Source organism: Botryllus schlosseri, chromosome 2 (assembly GCF_051294905.1).
Source record: "Botryllus schlosseri isolate E-star chromosome 2, Bs_hap1, whole genome shotgun sequence".
Lineage (NCBI taxonomy): Eukaryota > Metazoa > Chordata > Ascidiacea > Stolidobranchia > Styelidae > Botryllus > Botryllus schlosseri.
Genome location: NC_137237.1, coordinates 10,502,488 through 10,522,715, shown reverse-complemented (window position 1 = coordinate 10,522,715; position 20,228 = coordinate 10,502,488). Strand labels below are relative to the sequence as shown.

Below are 20,228 nucleotides of genomic sequence, written 5' to 3'. Positions count from 1 at the left end.
GCCACTGGTATATGTGAATTATTCAGGAGTTACTGTTGATGATTGATATGCCTGTCCGATTGCCAAGTTAGAGTTTATGATGTGATTTGCATACCACATGTTTGTCGCGAAAAATATGCAATACCAGGTTCATCCCGCTAGGTGTTATTGAATACCTCACGGCACCTAAGTATTCCAAATTCTGTGCGATTCATATCCAACATCATTCTACAATATCTGGAAAGGGCGCGCCGCACAAGTGGACATGCAGTCTCATGCAGGATAGTAAACTCAAGACGTTATATTAATAATTATGTTTTTTCATTACCATCTAGTCCTCGAGCTGTAAACAATCACAGATCGAGCAATTCTTCCAAGGTTTGATCAATGGTCATATGTCGAGGTCTGCTTCATTACGTGCAAAGCACCAGAATCCACTATCACTAAGGCAGTGGTTCTCAACCTGGGGGACGTGAAAGCATCTGAAGAGGGGCGCGAAGAAGCGGTCAACTGAATTTTTTTCGCGCTGTGCGCGATTTACCCCCAATTCACGAGTGATTCTCCATATATAGACCGAATTTCATATTTTTGAATACTCTCTTCAACAGTCATAACCTTCCATGCCATCAAACAATCTGTTGGGGTTGCTAGCATCCTGGTTGGATTTTGTGATATGACGACAAGGGGGGGCGCGAATTTTTTCACTATCATAAAGGGGGGCGTGTCTAAAAAAGGTTGTGAACCACTGCACTAAGGGAAGATCAGCATCAGTAATTGCATGATGGTATTATCTCCGAGTTTGTCGGTCCCGATGATGCGTACATTTATACGACTAGTCGATCTAGTAAATTGCACAGTATATACGTACCCGAGTTGACCACTTCCGGGATTGTCAAGGTCTTATCCAAAGCTGAAATCGACCTAGAGATCTTGTCTTGTTCCTTCATAAAATCTACACAATGTCTGCGAGTTTCTAAGGTGTTACGGTAAAGATCACATAAGCGCAAACACTCACGTGGGAGTATATTTCTCACGTCGACGAATCGACTTTGCGGAATTTTCCCATTCCCTCGCAGGCTCCTTTTCACACTCACTTTTCTCTTCTTCTTAACAGAAACCTCACTCCCTTCAAATTCGGAGTCCGCGTCTTCGCTTTCGGGAAACAATTGATTACGCATACAATTTTTCACGTTATTTGCGTGTTGACGCGAAGACTCCTTAAAGGTTCCTGTCGGAACACTTTTACTGTGCGATCGCCATCGCATTAAAAACCGCGAGCCATTTCCCGAAACAGGCGTCGCATCAGAAATTTGAGAATTCGTAACATCGCTCAGCGTCTTCTCAGCCGGGTTAGAATTCTTATCAGTTTGGGAGGAATCCGCACGATTTTCAGATTTTGGTCCAACCGAATTCTCTCGGTTCGCAGGTTCAGCACTCCCTTCCGAACAATCAACAACCGACGATTCTTCCTCGTGCCGCAACGCATCAGAAATCAACATCTCAAAGTTCAAGTTTCCGCTCTCGTCTTCCGCAGTCTTATGCGTAGTTCGCAACAACGCATCATAGCTAGCCTGCAACGGAGAAGACTGTATTTACCACAATCAATCAGTCACAAAGCTTTCGCTCGCAACTCACTATTAGCGAATCAACAGGACACGCCTCGTCGCCGCGTTGAAATTCCGGCCATTTTGACTCTTTCACAGTTTCCACATCTCTAATGCCACGACGCAGCAAACTGGCTGCATGTTGTGTCATCATATTCGCTTCAAACGCCGTTAAATGGTGCACGCCGAGTTTACGAAGTTCATCTAATACTTGAGGGCTATCATCTTCAAGCAATAGCTGTAATGCAGAATAGATTTAGTCCTATCGGTCGAGCGGACTCACTGCTGTATCGATCACGATTTCGGTGGGTAGTATAGAAAATACGAGTGGTGGACACAGTATACATCATAGGTGACCCCGAAATTGCTACAAGAATTCTAATCCATAATGCTACAATTAATGCCCACTTGTACGTCAATGAAATCCGTCGGTATACGTCCACTATAGACGAGTGTCGTACTTCGATGTCAACGCGCATTGCCGCAATTAGGGTTGCATTTAAAACAAAAATCAATTTAAAACAATCACGTTTAAAACAAGGCCCTAATTAAAAACATAGTTTTATTGTTTTTGTTTTTTTAAAGCCATGACGTCACGAATATTCAATTGCGACGTCATAATAGATTGACATTGACAATATAAAAAATAGGGTAAAATAGCTCCTTTGACGAAATATATGTACTATTGCTGTTGAACCGACTATTTCGAGTGTTCCAACCATCCCATATCGATATACCTCGGCTACCATCGGGTGGTAATTGTCCGTAGGCTCATACAACATGCTTTTTGTAAGGTATTTACACAATGATGGCATAATTTTACAACTTGAAAAAAAAATTTTTTTTTTTAAAATACCTTTTTTTAAAACACTGTTTAAAACATGTTATAAACAAAGTGTCTTAAAACACCGTTTGCTTTAAATGCAACCCTAGCCGTAATACGGCAATAGAGCACCAAGTATTTCTGCGTGATGCTGTCGAAAACATTACCAATGACTTTCAGAGCCCCTACAATCCTACATACATAAACCTAAATGACAGATCTAAAATGAAAAGTTGACCATTAGCAGAAATGTAGAAGAGAGTGAATTGCTATGCGCAGTCAATCGCGTGGTGGAAGTCCTGCAAATAGCCTATCAGCTCTCCACAATGATTTCAATCTGTTGAAAATTTTGTTCACTTGGTGAAGGTACTGCCGGTTAACTCTCATGTTCTGTATCGGGTTTGTTTCGGTAATTGGCTCACCGTAGTTTTGAATTTCGGTTTAGCACAACGCCCTACATGACACCAACGCAAACTGGCTTGTGAGGTGTTCGTGAGAGTTGCGCTCCGCACATCGTGCGAAAATGTGCAATGTGCAGCGTTTGAGAAACAATTGTTAGTGAATGGAGGGCCACGAAAGAGCAAAAATTCACAAATAAAAACATCGACATCAAGAGCGGCGGGTTGGACATGCCTTGTATACATGTCTACCAGTGGGGTAGGTGTACTGTATAGCAGTGGTTCTCAACCTTTTATACCACGCGAACCGGTATAGCCGGTAATATTGGAAACTTCATTTAAGAAGCCTGTTTGACACTAGATAAATAAGTGGCTCTATTCGTTTCCGCAAGGCGAAGCTCGCGAAGTCCTGTTAAAGACCTCTAACCGGATTGTGATTGGTCAGTAACCTTCAAAACAGTGCTTTTCAACCTGCGGGATGGTACGCACTTGTGCGATGAAAAAATTTGCAGCGCGGATGACGGTCGTGGTGCGTGTGCGAATAATTGTTACTTTTTCTGACGTGTAATAATTCAAATAAACCAGGGAATTCTATATATCCCTGAAATAATCCTAATAGGAAATTCAAGTGCAGTGGTTCGCTAACTTTTGTAGTTGCGACGTAATTCTAATAACTTGTTTGACTTCCGACACACCTAATCACTAATCGTAGCTTTGACAATATCTCTGTCTCTCACGGCTCACCAGCTGTACTGAATTAATGTTTGCGCACCATAATTATTACGCGATCAAAAGCCTGGTTCGAATACTGGTGTATTGGCAGGCATATATGAAGAGGTGAAGTTCTTGCCAAAACAACGCTGATATAATGTAGTGCCAAACAGATCAGCGGCGACCAAACCTTGGCCAAAAACGACCTTCGCTGGTCGGCCAAAACTTTCAATATGGATATACTCCGTCGTCGAAATGGTCGGCAGTCGGCACCGAATAATCCCGTTCTTGCAATCTGAGAAGACAACAAGTAAACACCGGCTCCCAGTTTGAGAACCACTGCACTAGCTAGTCGATGCGTGGCATATGTTTGCTCACAGCGCATCGAAAGTCATGCATGGGCGCAATAAGTCAGTTTCGTTTCTCCGACTTGATAGTCATCAGAGATAAAAATCCTTGCTCACACACTTAGCAGCTGGGGAATGGCGTGAGAAGCTAAAGTCGAGTACGAGAAGGCCATGCTAAGCCTGAAGTTTATTGGAGAACAAAAACCAGAATCTACTCGCGTACCATCTGGAAGACCTTCGCGTACCACTAGTGGTACGCGTACATGTTGCGAACCACTGCCCTAGAACGATACCAGTACCGTTTTTCCAATAATTTAATTGACCCCTTGCCTATATAACTTATGATAAAAGTGTGGATATCTATGTGGTATGGAAAAGTAATGTGGCTAAATTTATGTTAAAATTTGCATATTTTGGGCTCATGTCGTAGAGCAAAAACTTGACGTGCTAGAAGCCAGCGGCATTTTTAGAATCAGCACGTCAAAATCAGCCTAAAACAAGTGCAAAATCAAAGTCAACAAATTCTCCGTTCAAAATTGTTGCCTAGTGTAATTTAGATCGGGCTAGATGTGAAGTTTGTATATTTGACAAATCTAAATTGCTGTCATACAGGCAATCAATAGCCCCAGCTAATGTCGCTTTATCCGACATATCGCGTGCTTTGAAGGCTAAATTGAATTTTTGCACAATACGTTGATTAATGTCAGAGAAGAGCAGACTTTGCGGTGCCACTGTGTCAATGTCTTCCTAATCACAAGCGAGAAATGTTAAATGAACTCCTTTGGAAGTGATGATTTTGATTGGTAGGCAGCGTGCCGGCACTGCCCTCAAAATATAAGCTTGTAGCGCAACGTTATGTTATAGGCGACGAATTTGAGAATTGAGAAAGTTCATCAAATTATACAGTTAACAAATTTCCCGGCCGCAGAGGATATTATCCCGGTTTGTCGGAAGTTTGGCACTATAATGGAACTCCGGGTGACTGCTAGTAGAACTATCGAGGCCTGCCTATCCTCACGCCTGCTACAGGATGTGCGTGGAAATGCGTTTAGCATCCATGGTTAGTTACATGGACAATGCGGAAGTGTGCAGAGTTTGTCAAACATATTCTTATGAATTGGGCGAATTTTTCTTGACATGTCAAAATATGTCGAAAAATGTCAAAATTGTAGCGTCAGGTTAAAAAAATATCAAAATTGTTTACAAAGTCAAAAAAAATTGCCAACAGCAATTCGTTTATATCATGAATGTTTGCACGGTCGGTGAACTTATCATTTGACATTTTACAGTTTTCAGCCTACTTTATAGACTTAACGTTGTAGAAGGTCCCTTATCTGCTCATTGTGAATCATATAAACGGTCAAGTGAAACAAATAGGTTGACAATTGACATGGTGTGATGCTGAACGTACCGCAATATCCAAACTGAAGCAAGACTGCGTGGGCATTGGTTCATATATCAAGAAGCGCATGATGAAAAACGTTGATGTAGGCAACATTGTCAGAATGAAGCAACGCGCTGTGTCACCAGCAGTGTACGCACAACTTCAGTGTTGCCAGCCAGCAACTGCTGCTGTTGAAGTTCTTTCTCCATTCTCGGCATGCTACTTAGTAAGGGCAGACACTTGCTACCCGAGAATGTGGGAAAGTATCTTTCGTTTTACTACAACAAATATTAATTATTTCTACCATAATGCGCGATGTAACTACTGGAATTCGACAAGGTCCAGATTTCGTTAAAACAAAGTTTTTTCATGTATATATTTGTCAGTTTCAAAGTCAAATAAGTTTTTTCAGGCCAAACTACTTCTTAAGGACAGACAGGTCCAACCAGAAATGAAGATAAGTACTACAATTCTGACATTATGTGGGAAAACACCTAATTTACATACGCGAGGTTTTTTTAAGGTCAAAAAATGTCAAAATTTCGACTACTTATGAAATAGTATCTAAGCGCAGTAGGGGAGATGTGGTACCGACGGATCAAAGATTGGAAAATGATCGCTGGCCCCGAAATGTTCAGCCGAAAACAGCAGATCTTTCGCTGGCTCAGCACTTTGATACAAGCTCTACCTATCGCGCACATATACACGAATGTCCGTCTTTCCAAAAAATATTTATGGACGTTCAAAATCTGTTGCTCGAACGTGTCATCGGTCCCCACCCGGTGGGTCCAATGGCACACGACCCGGGGACCTATGACACATACTCTCAAAAACTCAGATTTCTTGCTCAGTATTTTGATCTAAGCTACAGTAAGCCAAAGAAGAATTTTTTGGTCGCAACCGTCAAAAAATAGAATAAGTAATAACTCAAATGTTGCCATAAAATCACGTTTTGATTTACACTCGAACTTATAAATTTGAGGGTACACGCATATTGCCCGAAAATCGACAGTGTGACATCCAAATACCTCGTTATAGCGATAACACATCATATGCAATTATTACATAAAGAGTTTCTGTACGTAGGCATGTTTCAGTTGTTGGATGAATAATATGCTTGATGATTTTGCTTGATTTGGCTATTGTATCATCGGTCCCCACCCTACGAATTTTATACATGAATCGAAAAAAATTCCACTCAAGGAAGGTATTGAAAAAATAATAGGTGCCATTATATAGCCTGATACAAGCCATAGACTTCACATTGAAAATGATTGCTGGTTTGTTCGTGTTGAAGGTTACAAAGAAAAATGTATTTGTCGATCGAAATTTAGTTTACACCCCCCCAAAACAAAAATCATCTCTCAGAGACCCCATAGCTCGCGCACGTCGAATTTATTTGTATGCGAGGAAAGATTTCGCCAGCATGCAATTGTGAAAAAGTGCGCGGAGTGTAATCATGGAATTATCATAGAGAATTTTCAAAGTATTTTCGGTCCCAGTGATCCATCGGTACCACATCTCCCCTAATCATAATGACCCTCCTTTAAGTCATGTCTGAATATGAGCTGTTTCTTGTAATTACCAAGGAACGATATTCTGGCCGGAGGATTACGGCGACTTTTTTCAGGGCTTAGTAATCTATATGTGAGACGTTTTACTCAAGTTTACTTTTAGAAATATTAAAATGGAGACTCTTATTTTGAAAGAAAGTAAGTCAAGTGGTGATGATCATTGCAGCAAAGAAAATAGATTATGGAAGTGGAGGTACGTTAGAAAAGAAAGCTGGAGAGCACGCATAAATGGCAACAGTTATCTAAATATGGGCATCACTTGACGTGATGATGAATCGCAATCTCTGCCAGATTGCCTTTTCTGTCATGCAAAATTGTCAAATGAGGCTATGGTACCAAAGACATTGAAAAAGCACTTTTTAAAAAGAATAGACACTATCTGACACACAGTTGAGCTATTTCAAAACCACTGTATGCTAGTGTGCTACGAACTATTTTTCATTTTGAAAGGGTGACGCAAGTCCGAAAAGGTTGAGAGCCACTGGCCTAAGCTATAGCAGACTATTTGTTGCACATCCGAACAAGATATTGTTAGGTATCGTCATCTAATTTTGGACAATTTTCAGTTAGTTTGTGCGAATGGTGCTCAAAAAGGTTGAAAAGCATTGCTTTGAAAGAAATGCGACTTTGCTATAACCTCTATTTTACTGCCAAGTGTCGCTTAATTGCACTGTCGGAATTAACAAAATTTATTCCAACAGTCTCCGTAGCTTCAACATACAACTTCTTCGAAACGAGTTGCAGGTTACGGTAATTTTCAACAGTAGCACCATTCTAACGCAGGCCCCAAGAAGGCCATGAAATCCCTATTGCGACACCATAAGATACGTCCCATACTTCTGAATCAATTCAAAATTTGATGTTTTATATCTCTAATTAATGGACAAACGCCAAACGTCTTCCATTTTGGAATTTGGATAAAAATATTCTAATACATCTGGCGGACCGACAGAACAGTTGCCACGGACCGACACCGGCGGTTGAGCACCACTGCTGCACGGTAGGCCTACAGTGTACACTATACCTGGGCATTGCACGGCCCGCGATGCGATTCTGACTGGCCCGCGAAAAGTTGATTGGCCCGCGAAAAGTTGATTGGAATTTAGAACATGAAACATACTTTCGGATGTTATTACGCGACTAAAATCGTAGGCTGTATACCAGACCCGGAAATGCATTTACTTTGAAGCCTCTTCATTTATGTGATGTGACCACATATAGCATACGTACGCGGTACGCGTAATCCAGATTCAAAATGTCAAAAAACAAAGCTCGGGCCGAAGACCAAAATTTCAAGATGGTTTAGAGCACAATGCTGAAGTCGGAGGAAAAACCTTTTTTAGTTTGTGGTGAGTAGATCGCTGTGTTCAAGGAGTATAATTTAAGTTGACATTATGGATAAATAGGCTACACGCAGACAGACACTCGGCTGCCGGAGAGGGGGTTATTTCAGAATATCTACTACCGAAGCGATTAGTAGAACGACAGCGATATTTTACCAGGCTACAAACAGCTCGGGATACAGTGACTAAGACAAGATATGTAACGTGCAAAATACTTTTTGGTGTATTAATAGAAAAACGTGTCTGGGGGTTAATGTGGTTAAAAAATAGCTAATAAAATGTTTCATGTTTGCCATTGCTTTGAACAATGAAGTTACGATTGTTCATATACAACATTGGTTTTTAGAGTTGGCGCCAGCACCCCCTGGGGGCGTTCGTGAGCGCGAAGGGGGCGATGATCATGAAATGGGCGATTGTGGGGTGCTGGCTTTAAAATTGGACGGTGAGGAGGCGCCGAGAGCAAATGGCGGCGGTGTCAGTTTAGTAGGCAACTGCTGTCTGGTATTGAAACGATTCACGAATTAGGCTACTAAACATGAAGTAAAAATGCAAAATCGATTCAGTCAGGGCAATTTAGGGTCTTCCATCTATTTAATCAGCTGTACCGGAAAAGTCCATTTCTACTTGACAATGCTGATCCTGCCCATCAGTGAACTAATTTAGCAGTCGGCAGAATACCTAGAAAGCGTGGTTTATTGTGTGCTGTGAGAACTACGAAGTATCTGAGCAATTATTGCTCAATACAAGGTGAGATGGCATTTTAAGGGAAACTGTCTTGCGTGATTTCAATCTTTGTTTCAAACGATCGCGGATTTTCGACAGTGCTGCGACCGTGGCCTTCGACACGGCGTTCAGGTTGCGGGAAACGATATCGCTGATCTGATACTACTACTATTCTCCAAAATTTATGAGTAGAATATGTCCGTTCTTAGTAATGATGAAACGTGATCAGGGTGAGGATGGCACTGTCCGGATTCAGTGATAAGCCCTTGATATATCACCGAAATTTTGCGAGACGTGAACCGTTTCAATTCTCATCTTGCCTGAGCTATCGGTCATTTCGCATACCCGATTTGATGGAAAAGCATAAATCTCGGAAAACTGCACAAGGATATGGTGATTTGATTCCAGGATATATTCTAAATAGAAAAAGTTTGGGAAACACTGATATACAATGTTCTTTCCAATTCTCTACTAGTCGCTGACGATTACCACTTACGAGTATCAGCCGAAAATATTCGGGTTCATCTCAATATGAATATACTACTGAATTGTATATTGAAGTTCTGTACCTCCAGACAGCCTTTTCAATCTAGAAATACCTCAAATGAATACGACGCAGTCACGCAGAGTATAGTTATACATTCGGCCTGGACCGCGAACGTATTTTCTGTGTCTTCTTTGGCCCCTTGGGAGTTGCCTACCCCTAGCGCACACCGTACATTTCGTACAAGGTCGGGGCGCTACGGGAAGCCATGAGCCTAGACTGAATTAGGATCAATAACTAGTAATCGTGTGATAGTTCCATTCTCCAATGATCATCCAATGATGATAATGAGTACACAATATCCAATAATATTACATCGACAAGTATTTGCTTCAACGACACACCGACACCGTACTATGGCAGCTCTCCGCGAGCATGAACAACTGAACAGGCCTATAATTACAGTTGCTTCTTTCAGAATAGGAGGTTTTATGTGATCATATTAATCATTGAATGAGTTGAATCGGGGCCTTAAGTATCGTAGGCCCCGGTTGAATGCAACATTCCAACCGCAGGCGTCGATTTTGCTGTGGTACATGCATAGTTGCATACGCAAGATAGCAGGGATTCATCAAGCGAAACGAGGAAGCATTCAGAATATCAATTCCATAATTCATTGCTGCCTCTCGACATCATTTTAAAACCACGTCCTATATTTTAGGTGATTATCGCAAATGAACTAGCGAGTACATCAATGTGCTGTGTCTGTAAAGTTGGTTTTTATACCATCGAATGTATGGAACATGGATGTGGAATGAAATCAATATTTAATGAAGATTACAGAAGTGAGCCCGTGTTGGATGCACATAAGAACATGATTTTGAGTCATTCTTGACAGGCTGTGTGAACTGGTTGATGAGTTCAAAGGGCTGTTAACTGCCAACAAAGGAATAGGTTAATTGCCTCTGCGATAAAATAGGACATAGGTAATTTGCAAGAATCCTGACGTGGGCAGACTGCACTCTCAAATCGTGACATAGCCGGATCACCTCTTTCAAATATCGATTTCTCGCATAGATCGTTCCATCATATATGCCTCTCTACTGCCAACGTCTATTCCTCTCTATGCCCTTCTACCTTCGTATCTCTACCACGGTATAGACAAGACATGCATGCCTATTGAAAGCATGTTTTCAACATTATTGGCTGTATGTGAAAGGGTGGCCTGATCTACGAGTCAATTTGACTCTTTCCCATGTTGTTACAGCATCGCAATTTTGTAATGCTTTCAACTGATGAAACGTGTGTAAAGACGACCAACAAAGTGTACATTTCCAGCCCGAATCAGATCCAAGCAGAGCATTGCACCTCGAACGTCTTTCATTGATACAATCTAGGGTTACCATACGTCCTCTTTTAAGAGGATTTGTCCTCTTTTTTACTTTTTTGAAAGTGTCCTCGGAGGACGCCCTTTTGTCCTCTTTTTTGAGAATTTTGGAAAAATTTACGGCCAAATTCGACCGAGATGCCGTAAATCAGCACGGAAGTGACGCTCCGGCGGTTATTTCGGAAGCTGAGTCGGAAAGTCGACCTTTTTTTAGTCAAACACCTGTTAATGTGAAGGAAAACAGTATTTTGGGCGCTGAGAGAGAAAGTTGACCTTCTTTTAGTCAACCGACCACGAAGTAGGAAAATTTACCATTTTTTCAGGACTTTCCTCTGGTTTTGCAAGTTTGAAAATTCTGAAAGAGTGTCCTCTTTTCAGATTTCCAAAATATGGTAACCCTATATAATGTATACAATACAATGCATATCAAACACCATCCGATGGCTCCGCCCTATCATAAAACATTTCAAATTCCACTTGTTCGTGTTAATGTGTAACGCAGCAAACACGCGATATCAAACATGGACGAGCAACGACCGTTACCACCATAAACACCAACCAGCGCCATCGACGTCGCAGGTTTGCTTTGTAGGCAAGAAAATACGGTTTGATTACGTGGCGATATTTGCTCTTACCTTGCAAACGGCCTTCAGAGGCGTAATCACCAAACGTTCCCGCTTAACGGCCGGAATATCCTTCAAGCCAATATTTACCATGGTCAAACACGGTTCTATCGGTGGTTTTGCTGGTTTTGCCTCTTTCCACTGGTACTCATAACTAGAACTGCTGTCGTCGCTCGATTCCGATCGGCCCGGAGAACATAAAACTTTGCCACAGAGTTTGCTTTTGGTACTTTCATCGGACGAGTCCGATGAAATATCGTAGGTCATGACGTCCGACGGCGAATATGGCCTCTGGCCGACGTATGATACAGTCTGTCCACCTTTCGTGTCCATTTCAATTTCAGTTGGCCATTTCGTAATTTCGCTCTTCGATCCCGGCTCATCAGTACGTACTACAGCAAAGAAAGCGTTATATTTCAAGTCGATTATCTACACCAAACATTCCCATATAGCCTCGAGTTCTAAAATGAAAGCAACAAGTGTGTTCGATTTCTACACACGTTGAATAACATTGTCATCAACAGAAATCATTCCCAGCTTACATATATACGCTATACAGTATTAACATACGGTGCGAACAGGCTCATAAAAATCCTGACCAGCAAATATCCTACTCAACTTCCGTCAGTTTACTTAGCACGATGCAAAATCAACAAACCCAGCAGAGCGATAGAGAATACCATCGTACGTTGTTCCATAAGAAACATTCACACCGAGTGGCGAATACGCGCTCAATGGACTTTCGATATATCTGATTCATGTGAACATTCTATGGCTGTAGCGTATTATCTGCGAGAGTTTCTCCGGCTGAAGAGAATCAAATCCTTTCACACACCACAAATGCGCTACAGTTATTTCGGTCTTGAATAACGCTCAAGTAAGTTTGCGTCTATCAAAACGATGGCGAGACGAAACAATCCAACGGAGAGCGTCGGTTGGAAACTTAAGATGAAATTCTCGAAGGCATTGAGACCACTCAAGCACGACAGCGGTAGTGTTGGGTGAAAGGCGTAAATGTAGTGTATATTTGGGGTTACGCAGTGCACTGTGGGTGCTGTAGTGATAGGTGACAGTTGTGAAACCATTGCTTTGTGACATGAATATGAGTATAGTTTACGATGATCAATTTGATCATTGATCACACATTGCTGCTGTAATCCACCATAACCAGACCAGACCATACAATGCATACTGACATGCACCGGGGCCGCATACACCTTGCTTTATATTATTTGACATGAGACTGCAATATTTCCCTAGTGCCGCACTAGTTTTTCCGTGAGACCAGTGACGTGGGGTGACGGAGGGGTTCATGATTGGGTAGGAGGCGTGGAATATCCCTCACAGAATCAAATTCGCAAATATATATATATAACACCCAAATGGTCAGCTGATTCAGTTGACGTGTTTCTTATCACATTAGCAATCTACACGTGCAGGTTGCGTAAGAAGATACTAGGTATCCACAATTAAAGGTAGGTATGGAAATACATAACAGCTATATCACCAAGAGAAGGTATTTACTAGGACCTACAAGGTACCAGCGATATCTAGAACTTTCGGATACCCCTGTGCACTACACTTTGGCCGTCCTAACTTCACAAGCATGCTACACCACCGGCTCGCAAGTCGATAGCCAATAACGTATTGTTTCACTGTACCGTACTGTGTTTGTCGGATTTTTATTCCAACAATCGATGTGACATATTAATTTGTTCCTCACCTTGTATTGTTTTACGCTGTCATTGTACGTACATAACAAAGCCGATTTTTACATCTTTGGCGAGTTTGAGGGATTTATGTAGACCAAACATTATTAATATTTAGAATTTGGGAATCAGTGAAACTGTAGCATTCGTTTGATGCGAGTTATTCTGAGATCGCGTCCCTGTGACAGGTGAGGACTTGGCTGGTCTCAGCGTCACCTCTCCATTCCCCTATCTGTGAAGTGTGAACAGTAAATATGTATGTGAATTGTGTAATAATGGGTGATTTGTCATTCATGAACATCAGCAGCAGGGTTGTAATGACTCGAGTCACGATTTTCTGATGACTCGACTTGACTCGAGTCATTTTCTCAAAACACGGAAATGACTTGACTCGACTCGAGTCAATCTTTATACTGACTCGACTTGAACTCCAGTCATTGCGCATGACTCGAACCAAGTCACATGACTCGAGACTCAGACGGCCAAGACCGACTTTTCATTGTAATTTCGAAGTATAGTAAAGTAACCACCTTGTTGGGATTTCGTTTATTGATACTGGTACTTGAAAATGCGACCAATTTCTATATTATAAATGTGAACCATTCGATATCACGAAACTGAGTTATAAAAGTGGGTTTAACAAAACTTTAACTGGGAACTGAGCAGTCAACACAATGACTTGGGCTCGGACTCGAGTCATAATACCATGACTCGGACTCGAACCCCTGCTCGGTGACTTGGACTTGACTCGGTGGTGAATTGAAAATGACTCGACTTGACTCGAGTCAAAACTATAAAAGTGAGATTGACTTGTGACTCGGAGCCTTGTGACTTGGTTACAACCCTGATCAGCAGGCAAATACCAATAGCACTAAATAGCAGTATAGTTTTTGATGACACTTTGTTTTGTGGGGTAGGCCCTACTAAGTTCAAAAATAGAATAATATATTACCCATCATTAGGGCGATTTTTTCTTGACATGTCAAAATTTTGTCAAAATTGAAGCGTTAGGTTAAAAAATCGTCAAAATTGTTTACAAAGTCAGATAAATTTGCCACCAGCATTTCGTTTATATCATGAATATTTGCACGGTCGGTGAACTTATCATTAGACATTTTACAGCTTACAGCCTACTTTATAGGCCTAACGTTGTAGATGTAGACGGTCAATTGTCTGCCCATTGTGAATCATAAACGGTCAAATAAAACAAATAGGTAGACATGCTGTTATGGTCAACGTACCGCAATATATTAACTGAAGAAAGACTTCTTGGGCATTGCATCATTCTTATGTTAAGAAGGGCATGATGAGAAATTGTAATGTAGAAAACATTGTCAGAATGAAGCAACTTGCAACACGGTGTGTCACCAGCAGTGTACGCACAACTTGAGTGTTGTCAGCCAACAACTGCTGCTGTTGAACATTCTTTCTCCATTCTTGGCAAGCTTCTTAGTAAGGACATGCACTTTCTACCCGAGAATGTTGGAAAGTATCTCTCGTTGTACTACAACAAATTTTAATTATTTCTGCCATAATACGTATTGTAACTACTGGAATTCTTCATAGGGCCAGATTACTTTTTTCATGTAAAAATTTGCCTGACCTTTCTAAGCCAAAAACTTTTTTCAGGACAAACTACTTAGTTAGGACAGCCAGTTCCAACTCGAAATGAAGATAAGCGGTACAATTTTAACATTATGTGGGAAAACACCTAATCTACATTCTGCATACGTTAGTTCAAAATTCAGTCAAAATTCAGTTTGTTTAGGTCGAAAAAAGTCACAATTTTGATTTTTAGGTCAAAATTTTCCTTTTTTTAGGTAAAAAAATCGCCCTACCAATCATTCATATTTTTAAATTCATCATCCTCCATTTTTCTGACTTAGTAATGAAAAATACCTAGTTTTAAAACTTTGTATAAAGTAATTTTGACCAACAAAGATTCAACGACTAATGAGTAAAATATATTCAATCATAGGTACTATAAATCGGCCTCAACAATATAGTTATGCTGTTTTATGGCAGTTACTGTCTCATACAATGACTGAGTAATTGAAATTTATGGTTAGGTGAGCACAAATTGAAAATGTGATAACTTTGCGATGTGAGGTCCAATTTTGACGAGATTAACTTTGCTGTACTGTCATCAACTAATTAGAGCTAAGACATAAGTCCGAGTGCCTCTTCTTGTATGCCATTATTTTTCAATCGCCAACCAACATATTCCACTGGTTTGATTGTGTTGTTGAAAATTTTGTTGCAGTACGTTACGTCACTTATTAAATCACTCAATTCTCTTTTAAAGGGGCACCGTAATGGAGCTGCAACTTATTGAAATTTCCACAGGACCTTCACGCTCCAGCTGTCGCGGCTGCGCGTCATTTCTTAACCCGTTTAGAAATTTAAAAACGAAATATCAACAAACATAACAAAAAATTCAGTGATTTTTTTTAATATCTACCGTACTACCAATTCTATATTGCTAAAAAAAACGTTATAATAACATGTGATCACAATAGCAAAGAAGTGACTCTACTATGATAGCACCTACTAATGTATTAAACTTTTGAACCGAGTAAAAAATTGCTTTGCAACCAGATTTTTGCAATACTCGCCAAAACCATCTATTCTGATGCAGATTATAAAAACATTTACATTAATATTCCTTGCCAATCGTAGAGATCGCCTCAATCTCTTACCATATAGTCTGAAATTCTTGAAATTTAAGAATATCTATAGTATTGAAGTGGGTATATGGGTATTCTGATGCATAAGTACTATAATATTACCAGAGGTGGTCAGTAACGAAGTACTTCTACTTTTTGAAGTACTAGAAGTAGATTTTGCCTACTCGCACTACTTATTACGTGGTAATGATTTTAGACTACTTCTACTTGACAGTTTTCAGTTTTTTAGGCAAAAATAGGTGTAGAATACCTACTTACTTACTTGTGAACCACCACTACTACTTCTACTCGAGTAGAAATTCTGGTGTTCCTTCTACTTCTACTTGAGTAGCGACGGTGGCTACTTTGACCACCTCTGAATATTACCCTGCCTGACATTTTCTTAGACTATTTCACCCCTCTTAGTAAACACCTTTCTCATTTCACAAGCAGTTCTGTTATGAACTGACAAGACTGACATCTAACGAAGGCTCATCACTAAACCATTACTTATCAAGGTCCCCTTATATGGAAGTCCATACATCCATATTAGAAACAATTCTTTATATGTATTAAAAACCAAGCATCGTCATGATCTTATTGAATCCTATAAAAGCTAACAGTTTTCCTAATATGAACCAGTGCCAGCCGACATATTTTGTATTTTGATAATTTTCCATAACTGACCTGACTCATTCTGTGCTCTTACATCTACACTTTTGGCAATTCACCGTTATTGCGCAATGGGCAAAAATATATATCAAATTACTCCATACAGCTGTTGTAGACTGGATGATCACCCGATCGCTTCGCTATAGGTTAGTCTAGCATTTATATTTGTACATTTCATATCACGATTCTTGTGTTTTGATCTTACCTACTGTGACCGGACAATATTTTTTGGAATCATGTGTATCTTTTTTGATTTTTTGAGATGACGAATAAATTTCTCAAACTCTCTCTCTCATTGCATCATTTAGGAGTTAACTGAGCTTCGGAATTCCTTCACATCTCAAATCTATGTATAGAAGACCTGATCCCACAATTGAACAATGGTGACATAATACTAAATGTGACTTGTGATATACATTATGTAGTGCAGTTTATCCCTACCCCACCACCACCACAACATAAAAACAAACAACAAACAATAAAAATATCAACATAAACAAAAATTTCATCTGATGCGTAGGCTTAATGGTGGAAAGTTTCACTATTTTCTTTTACTTATCCTGGCGGTAAAGCACTGCCTCACTAGCCTCCTCTAACCACATCCCTGGGTGCGACTTAGTATATCTCTTGTTCATGTGTAGCCGAATGGACGGTAACATCTGTAACGTAAAAGGTTAATCAGCTTTATAGAAATAAGGCCGGTTACACATAACAACATTTATTCCAGCTAAAAGTAACATCAACTTTGCCATCTTTTAAAAATATGGAATATATGGACACACCAACTTGATCAGCAGAGTACGGTATCGAAGACACCTTACATGTTGTGAGAGACGATTCAATTGATGCCTGGTATATGACAAATTGTGCATTATTGTGCAGTGCACTTTTGGGTATGATGCCAATACTGCCTTTCAAGCAAGATCATCGGACTTGAGACCTGTCACTCATGGCAGTTATCTATCCCCTTACAATAAAGGTGCACTCTATATGATACACTTACAAGTACACAGCACCATGACGATACGATATCCTATTTCGAATCATAGACTAACATCTTAATTGTTGCTATCGAATAAGCTATCAGTCATCACTGTTATACGGTATTGCAAAATATACGGCAGACTGTCAACGATGTCCCTGACGATGTAGAGTTGTACATATAATAAGTGGAATAAATCCCCATCTTTGACGTGTGGTTTAGTAAGATTGAAGGATAGAAAGTTACCCAACTCGCTATATCTAAATAAGTCTTGATGTACACTTAATCTTCTAAAATTGTAGACACTAATGCATTTGATAGGCGAGGGACTTTCAAGTTGCCATGTTGCATTTCAAAACACCTGGTAAATCAGAACTAATGTCATAAAAGCGATGGTTTTATACTAAAAAAATCCAGTCAAAAAGCGCCGTAAACCAGTATTTTCAATACTATTGGTTTTGACAAAACTCTGCACCGGAGAACAAAATATAGGCTCTGTGGATTACAATTCATAAGAAATTTTTGTTGAACTTTCCATATTATACTTGACTATAGTACGCCAGTACGGTATACTTGAAGTGATATCGTTATATAATCGCATTACCACCAAGTGCTATGCTACACCCAGAGTGGAATCGGTGGCAACGGCACGCGCAACGTCACGCGAGCATTTATATCTGATCACGCCGATTAATGAATTATGATGACGTCACAAAGCGATAACAGAGTCCAGATCCAGAATAAGGCGCTTGCGCTTTACAATGAACTCAAGCAAGCGTGGCATTTGCGTAACAGCGAATATGCGGCGTAGCCCTAGTCCAGCGTATACCAGGTCTATTTTAGCACATTGTGTCGTTTAATAAGTAATTCAGTATTGAATCAGAGCGAAAAATATTTCCGTCACGCGGATGAAATTTTCCAATCACGCGAGAAATCTGTCTGTCACGCACAACATGTTGTCGAAAACAACCACCGATTCCAGTCTGGTGCTACACTGTGGTTACAAAACCGCTATCTAGAAAAGTTCAAGTTAATTGGCCAATTCATCACATTATAACAACATGACATTATTGTCAATGCCGATCTTACGTTACCCGGACCAAACAGTCCAGAATCAATGAAATCATGTGAGTGTCGCCGCCGGGCTCTTATAAACGGTGATGTTACTGAATATGTCTATCTACCAGTAGGGCTGGGCACAATGATTCGAGTACTCGAATCTGAATCGAGTATTAATTTTAGTGATTCGAGTCGAGTAGCAAAAGAGGATTTTTTTCGAGTTCTGAAATTATACGCTCCTCGCAACTGAAAGGTAATTTACTAGCGAGAATTATAGTTTTGATACTATTTTTCACTAAGGAAGGCTTGAAACCTGGATTGGCCGTGTCGCAGCATACGAGACACAGTACAAAGCTACGAACGTTACTGGAAATAACACATTTTCGAAGTCATGATCATCCCACAACATTGCCAAGAAGTACAATGACATCGGTATGGTCGAAAAAATACAAAAGTGTCTTTAATGTGACGGATAACAAGAATTGTAGTGGCATAAAAGGTACATATTTCAACGTTGACACAGTACATTCTGTTGTGACGTCATAATGAGTGATACTCGAATACTCGACTCGACTCGAAGCGTAATACGTGATTCAGAATCGAATCACTCAGGTACTCGATTTTGCCCAGCCCTATCTACCCCAAACTGGAATCGGTGGTTGTTTTCGACAACATGTTGTGCGTGACAGACGGATTTCTCGCGTGATTGGAAAATTTCATCCGCGTGAAGGAAATATTTTTCGTTCTGATTCGATACTTAATTACTTGATAAGGGACACCATGTGCTAAAATAGACCTGGCATACACCGGACCAGGATTATGCCGAATATTCGCTGTTGCACAAATGCCACGCTTGCATTGTAAAGCGCCAGCGCCTTATTCTGCATCTGGAGTCTGGTATCGCTTCGTGACGTCATCATAATTCACTAATCGGCGTGATCAGATATAAATGCTTGCGTGACGTTGCGCGTGCCGTTGCCACCGATTCCACTCTGGTATCTACCAGATAACCCCTATGAGCAAAACGTTGCATATGGCTTAACAGATTCAATTAGTGAACAAAACTTACTGTTCAACGCCGTCACACCCCCCGAGCAGCCGACGATATTGTTGCCTCGGCAGCGAGGTAATTGCCGATTGTTATGGTTTACATTCCATAAACTGACTAACACTACCTTAGTACCTTAGTTATCTATACTAACACCGGCTTCCATGCCAGAATGTTGACGCACTGCGATGGAGTATGATCGATGTGGTCTACGTATGTGACCGATTAACGGGTGCTACGGGAAAGACGTAAATAACCCGATCTTCTGTGTGCGGGAGTCTAAATTCTTTGTTGATGTCACGAGTTAACTGGTTGTTCATAGTTTGCACCAGTCTTTTCTCAAAGTACGATCGTAACTCGTTCGCGTGGATTGTCAAAAGCTGCAAATTAAGCTATGCGAAAGGTCCGGAGCTTGATTCGTTTTGATGCATACCAGGAGGTATCCAATTTTCGACAGCATATAAGCATTAATCTGCATCATGGGATGAAAATGATAGTATTGATATGGAAATGCGATACTAATTCTCTGTTTACTCGAACAGCCCGTTTAGAAAATATGGTATGGCGCCCTTCCCCATATTATAAGGCCAGTAGTTTAGTCGAAGAGCAAAACGGAGAAGTTGTATCGGATATGGTGTAAACACTTTGCGCGATTAGTAAACGTTAATAAAAAATATGGTGGATCGTAAATATGTCATATTGTGTAGCTATA

General features: G+C 40.5%; 1 protein-coding gene across 3 annotated transcripts in view; it reads right to left on the bottom strand.

Moving 5' to 3' along the window:
* The window catches only part of LOC145433471 (uncharacterized), a 56,469-nt gene extending 36,824 nt beyond the window's left edge, over nucleotides 1-19,645 (bottom strand). Inside the window, exons 1-5 of one of the 3 annotated variants that reach the window (XM_080310586.1) lie at nucleotides 19,480-19,642; nucleotides 11,393-18,601; nucleotides 1,615-1,821; nucleotides 995-1,550; nucleotides 848-931 (exon numbers count right to left, since the gene is read on the bottom strand). In XM_080310586.1, the coding sequence (XP_080166712.1) occupies nucleotides 848-931; nucleotides 995-1,550; nucleotides 1,615-1,821; nucleotides 11,393-11,713 (1,168 nt within the window). In that variant the 5' untranslated portion in view covers nucleotides 11,714-18,601; nucleotides 19,480-19,642. Of the gene's footprint in view, nucleotides 1-847; nucleotides 1,551-1,614; nucleotides 1,822-11,392; nucleotides 18,602-19,479 lie in introns of all 3 variants that reach the window. The other 2 variants (XM_080310585.1, XM_080310584.1) reach the window with 2 other exon arrangements.
* Between the last annotated feature and the right edge of the window lie 583 nt (nucleotides 19,646-20,228).